The 24668-nt window shown below is 39.5% G+C and overlaps 1 protein-coding gene across 1 annotated transcript in view; it reads left to right on the top strand.

The window, feature by feature from the left end:
• LOC126278298 (N-acetyltransferase eco-like) overlaps positions 1–24668 on the top strand; it is a 78799-nt gene that overhangs the window by 40629 nt on the left and 13502 nt on the right. Inside the window, exons 2-5 of the mRNA XM_049978309.1 lie at positions 2527–3681; positions 6140–6706; positions 6902–7109; positions 7215–7388. Of these exons, the coding sequence (XP_049834266.1) occupies positions 2561–3681; positions 6140–6706; positions 6902–7109; positions 7215–7388 (2070 nt within the window). The 5' untranslated portion in view covers positions 2527–2560. The remainder of the gene's footprint in view (positions 1–2526; positions 3682–6139; positions 6707–6901; positions 7110–7214; positions 7389–24668) is intronic.

Below are 24668 nucleotides of genomic sequence, written 5' to 3'. Positions count from 1 at the left end.
CCCCCCTTAAACATCCCAACAACCACCACCACCATCAATTCTTAGGACTGACTTGGCTACCTCACCTTCCATGTCCATGTATGGAAGTGAAACATGGATGATAAATAGTTTAGACAAGGAGAATAGAAGTTTCGAAATGTGGTGCTACAGAAGAATGCTGAAGATTAGATGGGTAGATCACATAACTAATGAGGATGTATTGAATAGGATTGGGGAGAAGAGAAGTTTGTGGCACAACTTGACCAGAAGAAGGGATCGGTTGGTAGTACATGTTCTGAGGCATCAAGGGATCACCAATCCAATATTGGAGGGCAGCGTGGAGGGTAAAAATCGTAGAGGGAGACCAAGAGATGAATACACTAAGCAGATTCAGAAGGATGTAGGTTGCAGTAGGTACTGGGAGATGAAGCAGCTTGCACAGGATAGAGTAGCATGGAGAGCTGCATCAAACCAGCCTCAGCTCTGATGACGACAACAACAACAACCACCTCACCTTCGTCAGCTTAAGCAGAAGTGCTGGCAGCACCACAATGCCCTCTGTTGCCTGAGCAGCACCAGCTGGGGTGCAGATCGCTCTACGCTGCTGCAGCTCTACAGAGCCCTTGTTCGATCCCTCCTTGACTATGGGTGTCTGGTTCACAGTTCGGCGGCGCCCAAGGTGCTGCGTTTCCCCCATTTTAGTGTTCGTTGCCCTTGTCATTCTTGTGGTTTTCTCCTTTCTTCCAGCTGTTTTTTGTATGTCTTGATTATTTTACTCCCACCCCGACACACACACACACACACACACACACACACACACACACACACACACACACCTTTTAAACCAACCAACCTTGAGCCATGTCCAGAATCATCTGATCCTCATAGTAGAGAAGTTATTGATGTCATTGCCACATATCATAGCTAATGCTATAGTGCAGGGAGACTGCATTTTAACTTCCCAAATGACTCATTTTTAGTAGTCAATGTACAAGGTGGAGAGGGGGGGGGGGGGGGGGGGGGAGAAAGACACCACTTACCTAAAGTCTTTTCCCCTGAGTGATTTAGGAGAATTTCCACCCATCCCATGGCTTAAATTCCAAATCTTCTTTTATTAATAATCTTAATCTTAATTTTATTAATAATCTATCACTGACCTGTGTAAGTCATATCTTGTGACATTGTCACATCTCTGTTTGCCTGTATTACTCACAATATTCTCCTCCTGACTCGTTGATAAAGAGAATAAATGACTAATAATCATACTGATGAGTTATGTGGAAAAAATCCTTTTCATCAGATTTTTTATAAAATTTTGTTCAGAAAATGGATTCATTTTGGCACCAAGTTAGATAGGTGCGGTGCTAATAGGGGTTAGAAATTTTATGTCAGAAAGGTCCATACTTTCCAGTAGTATTCAGCAGGTTTTAATGGGTTTCTGTGTTTACTTCTGTTGCCTGAGTTTTTGTAATATTTGTTTTATTCATTGCTTTGTTGTATGTGTGAATATAGAAGTGTCAGTGTTTTGGTTAAAGAAGTGTTGTAGAGTATCTAAATGTAGGCACAGCCACCACAATTTATTTTATATGAATTGAGCAACTTTTCAAGTTTTTAAATGTGCTTTCATTGTCTTTGGTAGTATAGTACACTGTGGATTTGCACCTATAGCCTTACTGAGTGATTATGCATCTCATCCAAATATCTTGCATGAAACGACTTAAAATGGCTGATGGATAATTTGACACTATGGAAAGATAATTTTTTGTCACTTTGATTAAAATTGCTGTGGTTGTGTGAATTCGTAACCCTGTGTGACAGATTTTGGTGGTGCAGCATGTGATGTCTTTGTAGGCTAAGGGAGGGGTAACATTGAAAGTCATGACTAAATTGAAAATGAAATTATTTAATATTGTGTGCTTTTTCTTTGCTGACTTAATATATAATTAAAAAATGGAAAAGTCAGGATGGAATGTAACAAGAAGGAAATTTGCTACTCACCGTATAGCAGAGATGCTGAGTCGCAATAAGCACAACAAAAAGATTCACACAATTATAGCTTTCGGCCATTAAAGCCTTTGTCAGCACACACACACACACACACACACACACACACACACACACACGTCTACAGTCTCAGATCTGAAACCACACACTGAGACTGCAGATGTGTGTGCTAGTTGCGTTTGCATGAGTGTGTGTGTGTGTGTGTGTGTGTGTGTGTGTGTGTGTGTGTGTGTGTGTGTGTGTGTGTGTGTGTGAATCTTTTTGTTGTGCCTATCATGATTCAGCATCTCGGCTATATGGGGAGTTGCAACTTTCCTTCTCTGGTGTTGTTAATAACTAGTTTATACAATATAGGTATGAGGTATTTTTGTTGGCTATTATTTCTTTAATATGTAAGATGAATAAAAATTGTCAGTTAGCATTGATGTCTAAGATTATTATTGTTCAAAGTTACACTCATTAGACTTAAGATTTAAATTTGTGTGTATTGTTTGAGTAACTTTCTGTGTTTTGTTATGCTTTTTCTTTTGTTTCCTTTTACAGGTTTTGTGACTTTTTGAAGTACTACACTTGAAGAATGGATGCTGTTGAAATCACTCCGCCCAGGTCACTGCGGCGGCGGATTATTTTCAATTCACAAACACCCTCTAGTAGAAGGCAACTGGAAACCCCAAAAAATCCTGGAAGTAGTCCCTCTGCATTCACTCCCAGCAAGAGGTCAGATGTGTCAACTTACTCGTCTCCTGATCGATATAGCTCTCCTCCCCACTCTCCACGTTGGATACTAGATACACCTCCGAAAATTAGTGGCTCTCTGCTTTCTTCACCAAGTAAATTTCTGGATGACAATATGCCCTCCCGAATGTCCAGGTTTGACTCATTTCTCAATTCACTCTCCCTGAGACATTCGTCAAAATCAGATAAGAAATGTTCACCTAAAGTAAAAGTTTTAGATTGTGAGAGAGCGGATGTGTCTGCAGTGCAACCAACGATCCTTGACAAAAACAAGTCTGACATAAATGGTAGTAGCAATAGCGGTGAAGTGGAATTACCTGTTAAACAAATAAAATCAGTGAAGTGCCTGAGCAGTGACAATAAAGAAAATGAGGTATCAACAAGTAAAACTAGAAATTCTGATCTTTTCATTCAACCCACATCATTCTATAAATCAACCAGAGCAGAAATCAATAACAAAGAATCCACAATTACTGAAAATAATATTGCTAGTAATAAGTTTACTTTCTTTGGAGGCGTTAAAAGAAGTCGCTCATCAAGTATAGAAACTACAAAAAGACACCGCAGCACAAGTTCGAATAAGCCAAAAGCAAAGAAAGCAAAACTATCAAAGAGAATGAGGCTTGGAGAAATAAATGTAGGTGTAAGACATGGTATTAAAAAACCTAAACCTAAGAAAAAAAGTGTGACAATAAAACCATTCCCAAAGATACCAAAAATTATGCCAAGTGACAGAATTAAAGCTCTCTCTGATACTCCCTTGGTGAAGCAGGGTTCACAACAGCTACTAAGGGGAGCCCCCAGCACAGCTTCACAGAGTTCACAAATTACTCCCACAAAAAAGATACCATCTCCTAAAAAAATTCCAACTCCTCCTCCAGATCCTACAAAGAAATTTTTTAAGACCAATCGAACATTGCATATCAGCAAGAAGGCAACAGTGACAATGGAGAACAATATGAAGTAAGTACTGATAAAATTTAATTGTTTATTTTACCAAATATTGTCCTATTTTCACAAATTAAGAGAATAGATGTGAATAGAAATTTCACCAGCTTGGTTGTACTGTCTTAATTCACCATTCTAGAAGTATGAGGGAAGGTCAAAAAGCAATGCACAATAATTTCATTACCAAAAAGCTTTAATTGTAACAAAACAAAAACAGAAATCACAAGTACACCTTTTACTTAGTTTTCTACATACTCCCCAATGTTCTCAGCACATTTCTCCCATCATGGGACCAGTTTAAATATGCCCTGTTCGTAGAAGTCCATTTTGTTGGAGTACAGCCCTCTGTGGACTGCTGATTTCACTTCTTCATCTGTTGCAAAGCATTAGCTGGCCAGGAATTTCTTCATGGGATGCTGCCTGCAATGTGGTGAATCATAAAGGTTCACATGACCCTCTTAGAAGAATGCACACTATCTGGAGTAATTGCTACAGTGTGTGTAGCAATACCCATTTATGACACCTATTTTCCTGTGGATTTCACTCTGTTTATTCCCTTTGGTCCACAGGCATAAAACTACAATTTGCTGCCATTCACAAGTTAATGACAGTAACGTGCATGGCATGTTTATTTTGTTTTTCAGGCTTCTCTCGCTAGAGCTACATATGAAAACAAAATATCATTTGTAGCGCAAACTTCAAACTACATCATCGTGAAGTTTGCAACATTCCAGCTGCAATACCAGGGGAGAAAAAAAATTATAGTGTGTTACTTTCCGATCCTCTCTTATACATTGTTCTGTGAATTTTCTTTATCATGTTTCTGACACAGCCTGTATCATTTTCAAACAAAATTTTAATATAAACGGTTGTACTTCATCATGCCGACACCATCATACAGGAAAGCTTTGCAGAGGGCACACAGGTAGTTTATGTTTCATACTTAAATTGTCTTGTTCAGTCAAATAAGGCAATTTAAAAACCTGGTGAATGACCATTGAAATTTTATTCATTGAAATATATGCTTCTTTGTTGGTGATTTTGAGAGTCATCTTTAATTGTACAAAATGCAATAATAATATTTTTAAAGGATTGATGTATTCATCTGCGTGATAGTTGTAAATAATGACTGTTATTAACTTGCATATTCAAAATGTCACTGGGAAATCAGCTGTTCGTGACTAACTGTAGACTTTGTAAAGCTAGATTTATTATGATATAGGCAAACACTTGAGCCTACAGTTGCATGCAGGGGTGGACTGTCATGTATTTGAGAATGGAGGTCATGGTTTTGTCATTGAGGATGTGACGAAGCACAAACAAGTTACTGTGCGTAATCTGGTATAACTCTTGCACCTAGGTTCTATTACATTTATCAGCTACTTGGGGGTTTGTGATCTGATGTTTTGACTTGTAAGAGAATTAGAAAAGTTACCAAAAAAGGTGGATGAAAACATAAATAGGAAAACAAAACAATGTGCTTCTGTAAATGTTTTTTCAGTTTCTGGCGAGTAATGCAGTAGGCTTTCAAATGTCACATGTAAGTTGTATTTTGTATTATCCGTATAGCCTTGGATCTGCACTAACCCTGTTAGTCGGGAGCGTACTGTAAATATTTTACTTTCTATCTGAAAAAATATGGCTGCTTTTCATGTTGGTTCCTTAATTCCTTGAGTGAGGTGCTGCAGTAGTTAGCACACTGGACTTGCATTCGGGAGGACGACGGTTCAATCCTACGTCCGGCCATCTTGATTTAGGTTTTCTGTGATTTCCCTCAATCGCTTCAGGCAAATGCGTGGATGGTCATTGCGAATAGACACCATGTCTCGACCACATGCACATGATTTTTCAAATCTTTTAATGAAAAAGAAAAACCGCCAGTAGCTTACTGTTCAGTACATTTTAGACCATACATTATTGCAAGTGGAATATGGCTAAAAGCAAGACACTTCTTGAGTTGGTAGTGATACCGATATCTGGCTTCTTCGAGAAGTTAAAGCAAGTTACTTAAATGACATAAATGCTGACGGGTTTCACTGCAGCCTCAGATACTACTTGCTCCAACAACATTGAGGTGTTGCTATAGATACATTTAGAAAATGGCCTAACGTGATTGACTGTAGTAGATGCCCGAAGCAGCTGTGTCCAGCCCACTGCAACTGTCTGTAATCTTCTTATAGCGACTCCACTATAGGTCTCAAACCTTTTACAACTATTTGTATCAGTCTTTTGTTTCCTCCCTAATTTGTCTTCTGTTAAAGTGTTTTGATGTAATCAACAACAGACTTTTACTGCTGTTAATTCTTGCTTAGGTGGCCTGTGGTATACCTTTAAAGTTTGCTCTATGTATAGGTGACATTCTTAACATTTTTGTTTCATTTCCTTTTCTTTACTCCACTGTATTGTTATATTTCTGTTTAGTTACATCATGTAGTGGAAAGTTTAGAGTTAAGTCTGTATTTTCTTTTTCCAGGGTGGAAGTGAGGCATGGAAAATTCCTTCTTCCTAAGAAGGAAATAAAACAAAGCACAGTTTTGAAAGGCAACCCTTCAGCACAAAAAAGACTGAATATTGTTTTTGAGCCTATGGATGTTGATGATACACCACAAGATATGCTTCAAGACAAAGTCAGTGATACTGTTAATGCTATCCTTGACTGCCTTGACACAGATGCCCCCAAAGAGGCATGTGGCACAGATATTCAAAATATTACTGTTGCTGATGACTGTTTGGATGTAACTGAAAACCATATTGCTTCTTGTGCCTCAAAACAACAGCCATCTGCTAGGCAACGAGGAAATTTAAATGCTGGTGCCATTTTGAATCCACAAGTTATAGAAAACTTAGAATTGGATACTGCATGCAGTACTTTTGCATGCTCAACACCCAGCAGTATTACAGGCCTTCAGGTGTGTGGTAATGAGGGGGAGGTTGGAATGCAGGCCAGTTGCACTAGTGCTTCTGCTGCAACTCAAAATGTGGATAAAGATGTTAAATTGTATCCAATTTTCTATCAGGACCACACACAGAAGTATAGCAGGTATGTGTTCTGTGTCATTAGTTACTCCGGTTACATTTAATTCCGTCACTCAATTCTCCATTTACTGATATTGCAGTGTAGTAAGTGTCTAATTCAACTGTAGGGGACACAGTTTCTGTATTGTAGAAACTATCTTAATACTTGTGACTTTGTGATGCAATTCCACCCTTAGGGTTGATCCCACTTGTTTTTCAGTATGACACCAGCTTTGAAAAAGGATCATGCCAGTAGGAAAAGAAAATGGCAGATGGTTGGAAATGATCAGTACCAAATTGATGCTGGGCAGAAGAAATTTGGAGCAACTCAGTGCAAAGAATGTGGTATTGTTTACCAACTTGGAGACTGGGAAGATGAGATGGCCCATGAGAACTATCACAATAATGCATCTGCTCTTAAGTTTTGTGTGAGTTTTTAATATTCCTGACTCGTAATTGTGAATGATGGATTTTGATTGCAAGGGGTTGCTGTTCAGTTCTTCATGTATTTCTTGTATGTTTTCCCGTAACAGGGCTGGAGAGATGAAAGGGTAATATGTGTTTATGGCACAGGAAGAGTAATTGTTGTGTACCCTGATGACAACAAAATGTGGTTAAAGAAAGTGAAAGCTGTTATGGAAGTTGCTAATCGTGAGACTGGCTACCTTGATGTCAGCTGTACACACAAGTATTTGGAAAACAGCAAGGTAAACATGCAGCACTTATCATTGGCTTTATTAAATTATGAATGATACTGAAAATGTAATAATTTTTCTCAAAAATTACATGACAGCATATGTTTAAAAACGTAATCTGTCACAGTTCATTCATAAGTTGTTTCAAAAGATGACAGTATTTTGATAACAGTGAGTATTCAGTTAGTTATTTCTTTAAAAAATGCTCTGGTACAGGAATCACACAGTGACTCATGAGTAAGTTTGTGCAGTATTAAATCATTCAGGACTGCTTAAAACTGTGAGCCAAATATGGACTCAAATCTTCGTCCCACCCACCTTGGGTAATGCTCTCCTATTAATGTTATGCGTACCATCTCGCATGCTTAGTATGGAAACACGAAGGAGCCCAGTAGTCTGTATGCCATCTTGTCCTGCTGCCCATTGCAGTTTTGTGTGCCTATGGGTGCACACATAGAATGCTCACGAATGTGCAGCAGTGCCACTGCAAGTAAAATGTGCGTTTCCTGCATTCTTCTTACACGATTTTACAGAAACTGCATGGTGGAAAAAAAGATTATTTAATATGTTACAGCATTTTAAATTTCAGATTCATTGTTAAGTGCTGTTCATTTTGTGAATGGTCATAGTTATTGTGATAGATTGCATTTATATAACACACTGTGAAATTCAATTAGTTTGTAATTATAGATTGCTAAGCATAAAATTTAGCAAACAGCATTGTAAATTCCCGGATGGAATAATGTGTAAAAGTATTGGGCATTAGTTTTTTCTTGTCTGGATTATGGTTGCCAAGTTTATGGATGAGCTGCTCCTCTTGGACCTGCTTCATCATTGTGGTATCCATTTAGCCACTGGTACTTTTTGCAGTAGCCCTGTCGATAATCTTCTGGTTGATGCTGGGATCCTTCTCCTTTCATTTAGGTGGTCCCAGTTCCTGTGCCATAACTACCTGCTCTTCCCTTGCTCACTACTCCTATTCTTTTCATGCCTTTTGGACGCCACCCTCACCCCTAACCACCGCACTGTTCGCCCTCGGGTGGGTTTGCCGGTTGGACTCCGCCCTGCTTCCCTCTGCCGCAATTTCAGTCTCTCCTTGTCCTCTTCCACGCATTCTTTCCTGACAGTCCCTCCCACTTAGTTCCTTGGCACTTGATTCAGACGGATTTCTTCCAGGGTCCAAAACCCTCCATTACTCCAATGGTGTTCCGTTGTTTGTTCCGCCTGCTCTTGCTAGGGTTTCAGGATGCCATTGTTTTTTACACTACTGGCTTTAAATTCGCCAGTCATGTGGGACACGCCTTCACGCCTTTTGTTGGCATGGAACACCTTCTTTTGCGTGCCATGTGTAGAGTTTTTACTGGGGAATTGGTGGCTGTCTATCTGGCCCTCTGCTTTAATGAAAGGTCCTCCATTACCCGAGATTTGTTATGCATGAACGCAAGAGTGTCTTCCAGGCTTTTGCTCGTAGAGAATTGGCAGAAAGCACAGGCGGCTCCCTACTATGACAAGGGTATTATAAAGTTGGTACAACGCTATGACAAGTGGCTAAGTCAGAGCAGTGGCTATGTAGAAAAGCAGCTGTAAGGTGTAGCTAACTATTGCAAATAAAACATTTTTTATTTTCGCAGTGTTTCCATTTCGCTTCCAATTGGAACTTACTTTCCAAATAGCCCTCGTAATTTTTTGAGGGTCATCGTAGCTGGTGGAATTAGCATTAATGTGGTTTTCCAACATAAGTAAAGAAATTATGTATTTACATCAAGGATATGCCTTTTCATAAGCTATTCACTGGATGAGTTCTCAGTTCCTCACTTAATAAACCATGATTTCATGATTCTATCGCACTAATGTGTTTGTGAAGTGTTTGTGTTTTGGCAAAACGAGCAGATTTTAAAATTGCAGCAAGAACATGTAGTGTTAGCCACAATTTGCAATTGTTGTTGCTTCTGTGAAGAAGAAAAATAGTAAGAATTTTGGAGCAATTAAATTGCTTGTTTTGTTGCAGTTGCAGTGAAATCCTGTAACCCATTGTGTTTTCAATAATGAACTTTACCAAAGAATTTTCTTTTCGCAACTCAAGTGACCTGAGAAATCACAAAAAAATTGACATCTGATAACTCACCATTGTTTCGATCTTACAGGGGAATTTTTCCCCTTGATGAGTAGTCCAGATGATTGGGGGCACTTGCAACTGCTCATCAAAATGAAAATAGATTACATCTTTAAAATGTGAAAAGATTTTAGAGGTAAAAAGTTCGGGGAATTTGCTTTGAACGGGGATAGAAACAAATGATGATGAAGTGTCATTTTTCACAGATCACTTAGGTGTAGAAAGAAGGCTCTTTGATAAGTCTCAGTACCAACTGTTCATTATTAAAAACTCACTGAGTCACATGATCCCGCTGCAACAGCAACAAAAGGAGTGATTTAACTTTCTCAGACTTTTTACCTTTTTTCCTTCAGTGAAATGTCATCAGGGAATGAATTTCGGCTAAAACTTAAATTTTTCCTGTTGCTGGGTTAAAATTTGCTTCTTTCCATAACACAGCGGAGTTTACACAAGAACCTTGCAAACATGCCAGTGCATTGCAGTTGCAACAGAATTGTGAAACAGTGATTTATTAAGTGAGGAACTGACTCAGCTCATGTATAATCACACCCTTGGTATAAAAATAAGTGCTTAAGTCACAGTGATGCTCATTTCTCCAGCTATCGATCAGCCTTAAAAAATACATTATCACATTGAAAAAGTCTGTAATTAGTCACATGTTGCGGGAGATAGGAAAGTTCTGCATGTTAGCTATCTGGCAAAATACTCTCCTCTCTGAGTGCCATTATTATCAAAAGCTTGTCTTGATATCTTGAACTGTTTAGCAGATATAATGGATGTTTCAAATAGCTGTCTTTCACACTATTGCAGTGTGTGTGGGTAGAGCTGGGTATGGTAGATAAAATCCAGTTTCTCAAGATTAGAGATACATATTGACCTCCTCCCAAGTCAAGAGAAAAATTTCATATGCTATTGAAGTCTCAAGACATCAACTTAATGATGTAGTGTGCACCTAATGCAAAATCATTGGGATCCCCGTTTTCCGTTGCAAACTAATCAAATTTCTCATAGTGTGTTACTTAAATGTGAACCATCACAATAAGTATGACTGTTGATGAAATGATAGGCACTTCACTATAAAGCTGTAAGTAACAGGAAAAAAATTTAAATCAAATAGTTTCTGTAAAATCGGTTTATAAGGGTTTTGTATGGTCTGCGCCCCGACTTCATCACTGCAACTTGCTCTGGTAATGCCGGTGCTGACAGTGTCTCGTACATTCCGGCTCATCAGCAGGTGCAGAAAGTGCTTTCTTTGGTATCGACTTGGTGATCCTCAGGGCAGTATTTTAAGTGTTATCCTCTTTGCCGCAGCCATGTCTGCAATAAGGAATCTCGTACAATGCTCCTTCTTTGTGGACTGCAACGACAACTTGTCAGTTGCAGCTTACAGTAAAGGGGATGGAGGAGTGGGCTGCAAAGAGTGGTTTTACATTTTCTGCAAAGGTGTGTGTGTGTGTGGGGGGGGGGGGGGGGTGGTTCCCCCCAATTTACTTGAATTGTATATAAGGGACACCATTCTCCCTTTTAAAGACTGTTTGGTTTTGTGGCCTCACTTTTTACTCCTAACAGTCTTGGTTATCACACCTGAAGGACATGAAGGCCAAGACCCAGAAGGCAATAAACATTTTTGAAATGTCCTAGCCACAGGTTGTGACATTGCCTGCTTGTTTCTTCATTGATTGTCCTCTGTGTTGACATACTACTTTGCTACACTGTTGGAAAAACGAGGTGTGGAAGTACAACACTGACTACTTTAAATGATGTAGCAGACAGGTGCACATTGATGCACACAGGTTTCTTGTCTGAAACTGACATGGACTGACTGTCTCGGGACCAAAAATCGGGCCCATATCATCTGAAACTACACATTGTTTGAAGTTACAGAAATTACAATTAAAACTTAACTCATTAAATTAACTGAATACATCGAAAAATTTCGTCTTTTTAACAGATTCTTCTACTACAAGAGTTACGGCGAATTATATGTTTAAATGACAAAATTCACAAATATCGTTATGCAAACAATACTTTTATCAAAACTTAATTACTTTGGAATTAATTAATGGCTGACTTTGCTAACATGTTTTCAAATAGATCCTTTAAGAAGACTATTGGTGGTTCTTCCACATGTTTATAATTATTGCAGAATTTATATTTGTTTATAAGTCAACAATAGAATTAGTTACAAAAAAAATTACTGATTTCACCCTATAACAAAAGATACTAACTTGTAATAGCCAAATAAATTAGAAAATCAATTACATACATAAAACTAAGCACAAAATTAGACCTGGTGTTATATTCTATTAAAACTGAGGGCCAACCTTTCTTTTTTATGAAAATGCAGATTATACTCATATATGTTAATGGTAATTAGTTAAAAGTGAAGAAATTAATTTTAAAGTGGCAGAGGGTCTTCGGAAGCAGACAGGACGCATCTGCTCTGATTTTATAGGGCAGCTGGACTATGGGTGCATCGTGTACCAGTCAGTAATGCCTTCGTACCTGAAAATCTTTGACACTGTACACCATGAGGAGATCAGGCTGGCCATGTACATTTATGGGACCGGCTCCATACTCACTGTTTGGGCTGAAGCTGGTGCTAAACTGCCACTTTACATCTGGCGGCAGATCCTCGTGCTGCGTCAGGCGTGTCATAGATTTACTGCAGTTTAGGAGAGATTGCACCCCTGCTTCTGTTTTTAATGTGATATTTTCTGACATTTTACATGAGCACCACAATTATGTAGCTTTGTTTACGGATGAGTCCAAACGGGGGGGGCACTGTTGATTGATATGTTGTTTGCGAGAACCTGTCTTCAAGGTCCAACTTGTACTCTACCCCCTCCCTTCTTTGTTGTTGTTGTTGTTGTTGTTGTTGTTGTTGTTGTTGTTGCTGCTGCTGCTGCTGCTCCTGTCCACTATGGTAAAGGCTTTTCAGAAGATGTGGGAGGAGTAAGATCCACAGTGAACATTTTACTTATCTTTTCTCATACAGTTGGCTGCCATTCTTCATGTCTAAGGTTCTGATCCTTGAAACTGAAATTCTCGTATTTTAAGTTCTCGTGGTTAATTGATCTAAATACCTTTGAGGAATGTCGTTGCAGAATTTTTGTTTTTACAATAATTTGTCTCACATTTTACTATCTAACACTCTTTTGAATTTTCACATCAACAAAGCCAAAATTGCATTGTTTGTCCAAAATGCAAAAATATGTCCAATCACATCAGAGGCATGCTTACTACTACTTCAGTCTGAGGTAATAACAATATTCCAAAGTGATTACAATTTTTCTTGACAAATGAATTTTTATTAGTTTAGATTAATATTTTATGAATGAATCAAGAAATAAACATAATAAACAGTACTAGATTTCATAATTATAGAAATTTTAAGAGTGCCAAATAATTTGTAATTTCAAATGTTTCTTAAAAACAATTTTAACTGTACATTCAGAGCTAGTACACATCGATTGTAACAACGAAAATAAAGTAGTTCCTTTCCACAATTTTAGCTTTAAATATAACAAATTGTGTGTTAAGTTCTATGAAATTTTTCAGAAAAACAGCTGAAATAATATTGACCTGTCCAAAATTTGAAAAATATTACTGGTACTGACTACTACCACTGTCGAGGATGATGTCCCTTTCCCCTCACATAATATGGAAACAATGTGTATGCAGTATTTGGAGACCTACTAATAGGTTTGCCAAACTATGTACAAAGTAATGCCAAAAGATAGAATACAGTTGTATAGAAGTATCTGATGCATAATGCAATACATAAACTGTAAGAAAAATATCTTCTACACAAGTCATAATCTATACGTGTAGGAGGACAAAGTCAGAACTACAACATTACAATGCTAAACTATAGAAATAAGTGCAGAGGCAATGTAAATTACAAATTTCAAGTTTACATCTGTAAAGTCGCACCCTCAAAAATCATCAAGAGATGAGTATGATGACTGAGCCAACTTGAAAAACTCGTAATGATGGGTGCAAAACAGAAGAATATACTCAGTCATGGGTAGTAGTACAACACAAAATCAATCAGCCACATAAATCAGCGTATTTAAGGATATGTTAACTCGTGAAAGGAGAAAATAATGAAAAAATATTAGGGCCTATGCTTAAGATTTGAGGACCGACCCACGAGTCAGAATCACACTTGGCACACACCAGACTAACAAAATCAATAAAGTTCATAATTGTATATCAATAAGTTCAATTGTATGTAAAGAATAATTAAAGGAAGCATCTAGGTTCAATCAATAATTTCACCCATTCCTTGAGTGCACATGCACACACAGTCGCGATGACCAGGGGTACCCAAAACAATGTGTTAAGTATGAGTCTGCCCACAACTCAAGTTCCAATGAGATACAATAATGCAGTACTCTGGATAAATACAGATAATCAGTCCTAAATAGTGTTGAATGATATAATTGAGTAGCTTGAGGACCAAAATCAGTGTGTGAAATCAGAACTGTATACATCTTGTTTAGGGGTGTATGCGACCCGGGAGATCCGGGAAAAACTCGGGAATTTTTTCATCCAGGAGAAAACCTGGGAATTGTTTATAATTCTGGGAATTGTTTATAATTCTGGGAATTGTTTATAATTCTGGGAATTGTTTATAATTCTGGGAATTGTTTATAATTCTGGGAATTGTTTATTGTTTTTGTTTTCATTTAAATTTATGTGATTTTGACTGGTAAGAACCAATACTCTAACAAAGGATATTACTGTACCCCGCTACTGCAGAATAATACTGCAGCAACAAAACATCATGAACAGGAGGAAAAAAAGAAAGATAATAAAACTTTAAGTTGCAAAGGAAATGCGCCATATACAACAACAAAATAGTGCTCATATAAGCGCCTGCCAACAGCAAAATGTGTCAAACGCTTTAGGAAGACCATGCAATGCTTTGTAACAACAAATTGCCTCCGATGAATGTGGCGTGACAACTGTTTAAATTAGATTCGTTTGAGCAGTTGCGGGCAGGCTCTTGCACATGCGCAGTTAAGTCGCATGTGAGTAGTACCTTCTCCCGCTTCTTGATACAGATGTGTGACTGGATGCCACTACTTAATATTGCCCTGGTTCAGAAATTAGTAAATCTGGGGCTGATGCCCAGAGCAGTCTGAGTTGTGGTGGGGAGGTGGGTCGTCTCCACGTGACCTGTGTTTACGTTTAGTGATTTTGTTGTTTCCTCTTCGTTTATTGCTCTCACATTAGATGATAAAACGAATTTTTGTGGCCGGGAGCTAGCAAATGAATTAAAATACGTTCGCGTAATTACGGAAGGCTAAAATATGTTATTAGTTTTAGATTTTATTTCAACCTTCCTGACAGTCAAACATTAATCGCCTTACAGAACAATGAAGTTATTTTGGCCGGTTTGCTAAAGAGATTTGGTTTTTATTAATCTTTTCTATTGTGGCAGTCAATTTACTTGAAACGAAGTGTTTAATTTCATATTATTGGCTGGTTTCAACTGTTCACTGCATTTAAAGTGCACGTATGGCATTATGCCATAATAAAGAACCAAACATGAGACAATACAGTACTGGTACGCCAAGAAAATTTACATACAAATGTGCATTTTAAGCTGAATTATGCGTTTTAGTATGGTTCACGAAATTCCGGTGCTCTTGAAGTATCCTCTGATGTCTTGTTTCTTTTATGACATAGTGTAAGATCTTTTAATGTTTTACACGTAGGAACACACGGGCTTCCTGCATCATCGTAGCTGCGCAAGCGCAGTCACGCTTGTTACCTGCGCTATCTGGCAACTACTGAAACGAACCTATTTCTAACAGGTCGCAGGAAAATATTACGAATGGTGGTTTGAAAAGCATTACATTCAAAGGAGATTTCATTTCACGTAAGATAAGCTATGTGCGAGAATGTACGATGAATTTCTTAAATCACAAAGCATTTGACTCTCATTTAAAAATCAACTCTTTGAGGACGACCATCTAGAAGAATTTTGAGCCCAGAAGATCAGACATTTATGTCGTTATTTAAAAAATTTTCTGGCACTTTTGTGTGATGTATCTTAAAGTATAACACGTGCAAAAAAGATCAACATTATATGTGGAAACTTCGCTTATCTTCCAGCATATTAATCTTAGAGACCAATATTATAGGTGAAGGCTATGTATATTAACTTAAACCATTAACTTTCCTTACTTGTGTGTTGGGCGCTACTTAAGAGTGATCTCGCTATTGGCTGACTACATCACGTGACCTATGCTGTCATCAGCTGGCGAGATCATGTGACATGAGCTATGACTGGCTTACAAAAGTGCATCTCAAACTTGATTTCAATGCTTCGGAAAGTGACATGCAGTGTTTGACGGCATTTGAATTTATACCTTCGTAATACGAAAATATACATTGTACATGTTGCTGCACATCAAAGGTCTTTCAAAACGCGTTTTCCCCCTGAGTTAAGTTTTCTAAAGTGCCAGGAAATTCTACTCTGGTATATAAAACCATTAACATTCAAAGGATTGATGAGTTTTACAGTGCCGAATAAGAGTATACTGTCACTTAACAGGGAAAAAGTGTATTTTTATCTGGGAAAAATCTGGGAATTTTTTTCCTTGTCCATGTATACACCCTGTTAGTCTATACTCATGTCTTCCACACTATTTGCTAATTGTTCATACTAATACATGTACAAGGAATCCTAGAAGATTCATTTACAATTGATAAAAAATATATACTGAGTGTTTAGATAAGATGATCCATTGAAATGTATGACTACTAACCAATAGTGCTTAATTTTATCAGATTCTGATAATTATTTACAACGTGGTTTGTAGAATGCAGTCTTGATCTTCCTAAGTTTTCTCATAACAAATCATCAGTCATAGAACATCAACCTTTCACAGCATTATTTAACATTACATAATGTATTGGGAAATTAATCCCCTCGCTTGAAAAAATATCCATTTAGGTGGTATAACACTGTCCATAGCAGTGACGACTTTTCTGAACAAATAGTTCCACGAATTCTTCATATAGGATAATTTCTTGATTAACAATTTATAAATTTGTCACAGCGCTGTTATAGTAGACCAACGTTTGAGTACATTACCCAGCACCTATGATCTCTTGCAAGTCGACTGGACCAGCAAGTATGTCACCATACTGGGGTGTTGGAGTGGATCCACCCATATCTTCAGTTTCCTCCCTAGATTTCTCATTACACGCTTCAGTGGATAGATAACTTCCAGTCCGCCTTTCACTTCAAATCCTGAAACATGGTTTTGTGTATTAAGAATGCTGTTGAGTACCTCCCTCACATCACATGGCATGTGTTTTGCCTACATATATTAAAAAAATTAAGTATCAAGGCTTATGTCAGAATGGATTAAAAAGTGTTCACATATGAAACTAAGATACTATTCCAGAATGAGATTTTCACTCTGCAGCGGAGTGTGCGCTGATATGAAACTTCCTGGCAGATTAAAACTGTGTGCCCGACCGAGACTCGAACTCGGGACCAGAGCACTTGCCCGCGAAAGGCAAAGGTCCCGAGTTCGAGTCTCGGTCGGGCACACAGTTTTAATCTGCCAGGAAGTTTAAGATACTATTCCTAATATTTACAGTACATACGAATAAAATGTCTTCACTTGGTTTACCACAACACCCATCACTTTAATTAAATTTGTCATGAACTCTTTTGGGTATTCTTTGCAGAGTACTTATGAATAACAGTAATATTTAACACTAATAGTACCCTAAGATAAGAAAATTTATTTTTAGATATTTAATGGTATTGTCCCATTTCAAAATTGTAAAAGGTGTGTATTTGTATCATATTCTAAAGCACAAATCTATTACAAAACAGAATTATATAGTTGTATTAACTTCTAATATAGTGTAGCATAGATTTAAAACTCAGTCAACAGATAAGCCAGAACTTTAGAAATCACTTGATCTTACATACTACATTCCTAACAAACAACACAGAATTAAATAGTTGTATGAACCTGCAAATATAATGTGTATTTTCTTCCAAATTAGGGGTCACTATGTATCCATGTTCAAAGGTCTTTTCTTCTACAAGGTGTACAACTTTGCTTCTGGCGTTTTTTCCCCAACAGTTGAGGCTTTAATGAAACAAATTGGTTACACATGTATTATTCAAAGTATTTTCCATTGCTGGCCACTACTTTCTCCCATCTTTCAGGCAGTGTACTAACCCCGTGTCGAAAAAATTGTTCATGTTTTGAAGTGATCCAAGAATTGATCCAATTTGTGACTTCTTCTTGAGAGCAGAAGTGTTGGTCAGCCAGCGCCATGGGCCATTGATCTAAACAACTGATATAGTCTGTTGGTAAACTGAAGAGCGAGTGAGCGAGTCCCCACTCCGACTACCCTGCTACGTCACAGGGCGCTTCTACAAGCTGTTTCACAATGTAGTACCGGCCCTGGACGGCACGCGCTTTAAATCTGTGGCTACGCCATGTACAGATACGTCCCACTTGCATTTATTTTTTGACAAATGCGTTAAGAGTATAAGGAAAACAAAATACGATAGCTTCTTTGAAACAAAACATTATAGGGTAATATTAACATAAGAACGGAAGTCAGGATTCTACTACAAACATAGAACCGAATGCCTATTCATATGAATGTATGTTCCTCTATTCGTAAGACGAACCAGATATAGTGCAATCAGTCTGTAAAATTTAAGGCTTGTTCTCACTATGTGTTTCTACTAAAAGATAGAAGTTTTCTTTGAGTTTATTCACAAATAACTCTGAAACTTCATTATTCTTGAACTCTACAAATACCTGATGGTCATCATCATAATATTCCTCCAAAACTACTTCATTTACAACATCATTAACAATACAAGTCTTACCTCCAGCAGTCAGTTACCTCACCTACATTCATTTGCAATAAGCCACCAGTCTCAGACTTACCAATCTGTTATTTCGCAGCTCTTATTCACATCTACATCAGAAATAACACCTACTTCAGATCCAATACTGTCATCACTGATTTGTATATATCAACACAATTTCCCAACTAAGAGAAGAAATCATTAGTTCATACTACATCAATTCCCCCTACTCTGATTCTGGTTTGTGATTAGCACATACATCACCATAATTAGACATAGTATCCCAAAACTTTTGATTAAAATATAGATGAGAAATCTGATATTCCTTCTGTTAAATTTCAGATACATGTGCCACATCATTAACACCATTATTATTGTCTAATTGCAAGTGTTACTTCGGGGTGCTGTGCTTGTTGTTCCCTCACCCCCGAAACTGTGAACCTTCCTTGAGGTGAATACAGTTTTCTGAGTAGTTAACTTCTACGGTTGTTTCTTCTGTTAAAAATCCATGGTCATCCCAGTTATTCCTATCCTGCTGATGTTCAGAATCTGTCTGTCTACACCTTGATCCTAATAGAAGTAACCATTATATCTCTTTCTATAATTACTCCTATTGTGTTTTGTAGCATTCCGATTATTATCGTACATATTTCCTGCTACTACTGCCCTATCCAGCCTGTCAAGACATTGAAAAATTGTTAGACAGTAATCAGGTCCATGTACTGAGTCCCACTGCAATCTTTCTGGTAATCTCCTTTTAAGTGCATCAATCAAGGTATTTCGTCAAATGGTTTGTAAAGATGTGCTAATTTTTTAAGTTGCTTCTTACAAAAAAAGCTTTCAAAGTGCCGTCCCTATTCCTATAATTAAGAGCATTCAAAAATTCGCTTTTGATTCTCCCCTTTCGAGCTTCCAACCAAAATTTATTTAGAAAACTTTCGATACAAGTTTGATATTTTTACCACTGAACTAAATTTAAATTTGCACATAACAGAGCTTTACCTTAAAGACATCTCGTAACAAATTTAATTTCTTGAGTGTCCTTCATACCTGACACAAAACTATCTCTGCAGTGGTGCAGATAATCAGTGGATGTAAACTGTATGGTGGAAAACTCTTGATGGGAGTGTTGGACCGCGCAATACCATTGTTTGCACACAGACTTTGGTTCAGATAAATTTCCTGAGCTGCTGAAAGTTTTTGATCTGAAACAGTTACATTAGTTTGCATATTGTTTTCTGCATTTAATATTTTTTGGCTTAAACTGCAATATTTTGTTGCATTTTTTCCCACTACGGTCCTCTGTTCAACTCTAACGTAATCAACATTCTTTGATTGTTTTGCTGACTCAGCTACAAACTCATTTTCTAAAACATCAACTTTTTCATTCACACTTTTTAACCCCTCTGACAACCCGTTTTTTAACTCAGAAACGTGATTACTAAGTTCATCCATCTGATCTTCTACTCTGTTCAATTTTACTGACTATGATTTCACTCGGCTCGGCCATGTCCTAGCTGGATCCTACAGCTTTCATTTCTACCTCAATCCTACCCTCATCCCTCTTCATTGTGTTAACAAGCACACGAGTCCACAAACAAATTAACTTTACAAATTGTTTGTTCTTATCTTTCCTTTTTGATATCACTGGTTGTAGTTGTAAAGTCCTCTTGACTTTCATTCGATTCAATCTGTCATTATTGGTAGTACATCATCACTGTTGGTATGATTTGCTTTGTGGTGCAACCCATTTTTTTTTTTTTTTTTTTTTTTTTTTCCTCCATGTGATTGAAAATTTATTTATACATAAATTGTAAATTAAAATAAAGTGCTTTCTTTTCTGCAACAGACAAATCTTCATTATTAGTCATTTTTCGCGGACAATGTTCACACTTGTAATCTTCCCGTCACTTTGTTGTTGTAAGAATAGTAAGATTTACAATAAATATTTTACTTAGATTGTCTCGTACAGTTGGCTGCGGTTCATGTCTAGGGGTCTGATTCTTGAAGCTGAAATTCTCACATTTTAGGTTCTCATGGTTCAATTGATCTAAATAATTTTGAAGAATGTTGTTGCAGAATTTTTGTATTTACGATTTATCTCTCATTTTACTATATCACACTGCCTTTTGACCCCCCAGGGGGCTTGCCACTCTTTGGCGGGTTCGTGCCTGCCTACCATGGGGCCCAGCACTTTTTCTCTTCTGTGCTGTCTGTCTATCCTCTTGCTGTTCTTTTTCACCTCCCTTGGGGAACATGTCTGGGGTATTCTTGGGAATGTTCTGCATTCCGCCACTGACTTGTGAACAGTCTTAACTTCCTTTTTGGCTCCCTTTTCCTTCGTTTGTTTCCCTTCTCCTCTCATTCCTCCGCTTTGGTGTTTGAGGATCCTCTTTGTCTTCTTCGTCCCTGTGCACTCCTGAAGGCCGGCCCTTGTGTCTGGCGTGTAAAAGGTGACTGGGTGAAGTGTAATTCCCAGCCTGGGTTGACAGATAGGGTTCACATGTACCCCATGGTACAGGCCAGGCCCAGGGAGGGGTGATCGCTTGAACTGTAAACTTCCCAAATTGTCAGTTGGTCCCTCTGTCAGGTGTTCGGGAGGTGTGAACAATCACCTAAGCTGGGTGCACTCCCTTGTGACGGACCCTCCCCCCCCCCCCCCCCCCCCCCCACTTGGAAGGAGCATGCCATTGGAAGCGCTGGCATCATGGAGGATTTCCTCATGATGTATCAAGTATCAATCATTCTCCCCATCGACGAAACTTAAATGTAATAAGGCTACTGATTCGAAGACCCTTCCCGCTTCTTTGTGGTATAATGTACTGAAGACAGTCCGTCCGTTGCCACAATCAATCTGTTTATTATTCACTAAGGTGTAGAGCCTATTGCTTGCCCTGTGAAATCTTGCTCTTTTACGGAATGGCCTCTTGCTTTTGGAGACAGCTTCTGATTCTTAAGCACAACTGCTACTTGCTGCCTCACTTCTCCACAGCTACCCTGCTCGTGTCGAGGCACATTTTGTATTCTTTCAGTGTTGTAATTTACACCAAGCTGCTTGACTGTCTAACAAAGGCTGAAATACAGTCTTACCTCTCTGAGCAGGGTGTCATTGTTGTCTATCGTGTAATGAAAAAGATAGATTCCTTCTTGGTGCTCACCCGCACTTCTTTCCTTCACCTTCGATAGTGTAGTGGTGCTGCTTGCTGTCCAAGATTAAAGCAGGCTATCATCACAGTCTGGCCGTACACTCAGAATCCGATGCTCTGCTACCATTGTCATCGTTTCAACCACACTAGAACATATTGTCTACACCCAGCAAAATGTGTAACCTGTGGCAGGGATGCACCCGAAGGTGAATGTCTGCCTCCTTCTGCCCGCTGTGTCAACTGCAATGGTGGCCATGCCGTCTCCTCACGGGATTGCCCCTTTTATGTAGATGAGTGGCTGTTAGAGATTCGGGTAAAGGAAAAAGTGCCTTACCCAGTTGCTCGCAAGTTACTATCTAGTTGGAAACCCTGTGTTCTCACGTCTGGCACCTATAGTTCTGTTCTTGATACCCCTTTCTCCACGAAGGACATGGACATGCAGACATGCGACCTCAATTTTGGAGGTTGTGAAGTCGCCCAGTGTCAAGATGGCATCGCCGTCCCCCATCCCACTGTGCAACAAACTGTCAAAATCTCGCCTAAAGGGGCGAAGCTCCCTGCTACACAACTGGCAGGCAGGAAAGGACAGAAGTAGTACTTCCGAAAAGACTTCCTCCATCCCTCCAGCCAAACAATACCCAAGTCGTCTTCCAACCAGAAGGGCTTGAAGAAGTCTGCTAGACCAATGGTCTTCTCCTTCGCTAATGTGAAGATCCTGCTAGACAGTGTCTCCACGTGGTCACTCAGCCGGCAGGATCTCTCGCCGGTGCGCACCATTAACCATTTTTCAGTGTTGGACTCCACAGACTGACTGCAGAAGCACGCCGATGCTTCTGTGGACCCCATGGAGCAGGATCCTCTTGCTTCTGTGCCCTGTAGTAGCGACTCTACACCATCTCTCTCTCGGCAGCCGCCGAGTTGACACCTCTAAATTTCTTCCTCCTCAAGACTGTCCTTCAATGAACACTCACAGCCTTCGGTCCCACAAAGAGGATTTGCAGTTGCTTCTAGCATTGCAGCATCCCCTTGTACTCTGCCTTCAGAAAACGAGATTACGCCCTCAAGACCGCTTTGCACTTTTACATTACTTACCAATTTGTTTTTACATTTCCCCTGAGGTCGGCATCCCATGTCATGGGGGTGTCATTCTTCTCATACAAGATGACCTTCATAGTGAACCCATATCCCTGACTACCTGTCATCAAGCTGTTGCCGTTCACCTTTTCTTTCTTCACCTGTCTTTCTTCCCCCTATACTATCTATGTCCCTCGAACATTTGCTGTTACCACGGCAGACTTCCTTCTGCTTATTGGGCACCTACCCCACACCATTTTTGCTACTCGGGGGCTTTAATGCGCATCATCCCATTTGGGGTTCTCCCAGGACCTGCCAGAGAGGTTCCCTCTTGGCTGACCTTCTTAACCAACTCAACCTCTTCTACCTTAACACTGGAGCACCTGCTTTCCTTTCTGACTCCTTGCACACCTATTCCCATTTGGACCTATCCTTTTGCACCCCGTTGTATTGAGTGGTCTGTTCTTTCTGACACCTACTCAAGTGTGCCTTGTGCTATCCGTCTGCTGACTCGTACCCCATCCACATGCACACCCAAATGGCCGCATACTAAGGCTGACTGGCAGCTTTACTCCTCCCTGGCGTCCTTCACAGAACAAGATTTCCCCAGTTGTGATGACCAGGTGGACTATCCCACCAATGTTATTCTTACTGCTGCAGAATGTTCCATTCCTCACATTTCCTCTTTACCATGTCATGTCCCAGGCCCTTGGTGGACTGAGGCACGCCATGATGCAATTTGCGCACGGAGACGTGCTCTCCACGTTTTTAACTGCCATACGCTGGAAAACTACATTCATTATAAACAGATGCGTGTGAAGTGTCTTAGAGTTCTTTGGGATAGCAAAAGAACTACTTGGATTTCAGTCACTAGTTCTTTCTACAGTTCCACACCTTCCTCTGTTGTGTGGGCCAACCTCCGACAGCTCTCTGCAGCCAAGATCTATTTCCCCATTTCCGGCATGACAGTAGGTGCCGATGTCATCGTGGATCCTATTGCTATCTCCAACACCTTAAAATGAGTGGAGGAGGCTCCAGCGATACCCTTCTCTCTCCGAAATGTGAGTGCTACAATGCCACATTCACTATGAGGGAGCTAGATCATGCTCTGTTCATCCCGGTCCTCTGCCCCAGAGTCAGACACTATCCACATTCAGATGTTGCAGCATCTCTCTCTTGCGAGCAAGCACTTTCTTCTTAACACACACACAATTGCATCTGGGCCGAGGGCAAATTTCCTGGACACTGGTGTGAAGACACTGTCGTACCCTTACCTAAGCCCGGTAAGGACAAAAACCTTCCTTCTAGTTACCGCCCCACCTCTCTTACCAGCTGTGTTTGCAAGGTGATGGAATGTATGATTCATGCCTGGCTGGTGTGTTTGGCTCAAGTCTCGCCATTTACTCACGAATGCACAGTGTGAATTTAGAGCACCCCATTTTGCAGTTGACCATCTCGTTACTTTGTCCATCCATGTCATGAAATGGTTTGTTTACTGAAGTGTCAGCATCATCGCTGGCAGAGTGCAGCTGAGTACATGCGCCGCTTCCTTACTCTCTGTCCTACTGCTTCTCCCCTTTCTACCACTCCCCTCAGCTTGCAGTCAGTGCTGCCACCACTTCTTGGCGCTAGCCTAGCAGCTTCCGACGAGAGGCAGGGAGGCTTGAGGAGTGATTTTATTTCGACCTGATTCTTAGAGTGTAGATGCAGCAGCCGGAGATGGCGGTGAAGTGTGCATGAGTTGCCTGAGTGATTATGTGAATGTGTGCGCGCTCTCGTTTTGCGACAAAAGCTGTGGCTGAAAATTTGGTTGTGTGTGTGTGTGTGTGTGTGTGTGTGTGTGTGTGTGTGATCATCTTTTCTATGTGCCTGTCTGTGGCTCAGCAATCATCTTTGTGGTGAGTTGCTACCTATCCTTATCATTATTGATTCTCAGAGTATTTGAACAAATTATCTGTTGCATGGATTGATCACTGTGGTCTCATTTCATCAACATGCAGTCTATGGCTCATGAATGGCTGTCCAAACGAGTGTATTTCCACAACAGGCCAAAACCGGAGGCCGTTTCTGCGGGTATCAATACTGGA

This window comes from Schistocerca gregaria, chromosome 6 (assembly GCF_023897955.1).
Source record: "Schistocerca gregaria isolate iqSchGreg1 chromosome 6, iqSchGreg1.2, whole genome shotgun sequence".
NCBI classification, from domain to species: Eukaryota; Metazoa; Arthropoda; class Insecta; order Orthoptera; family Acrididae; genus Schistocerca; species Schistocerca gregaria.
This window is presented reverse-complemented; position numbering and strand designations above follow the sequence as displayed.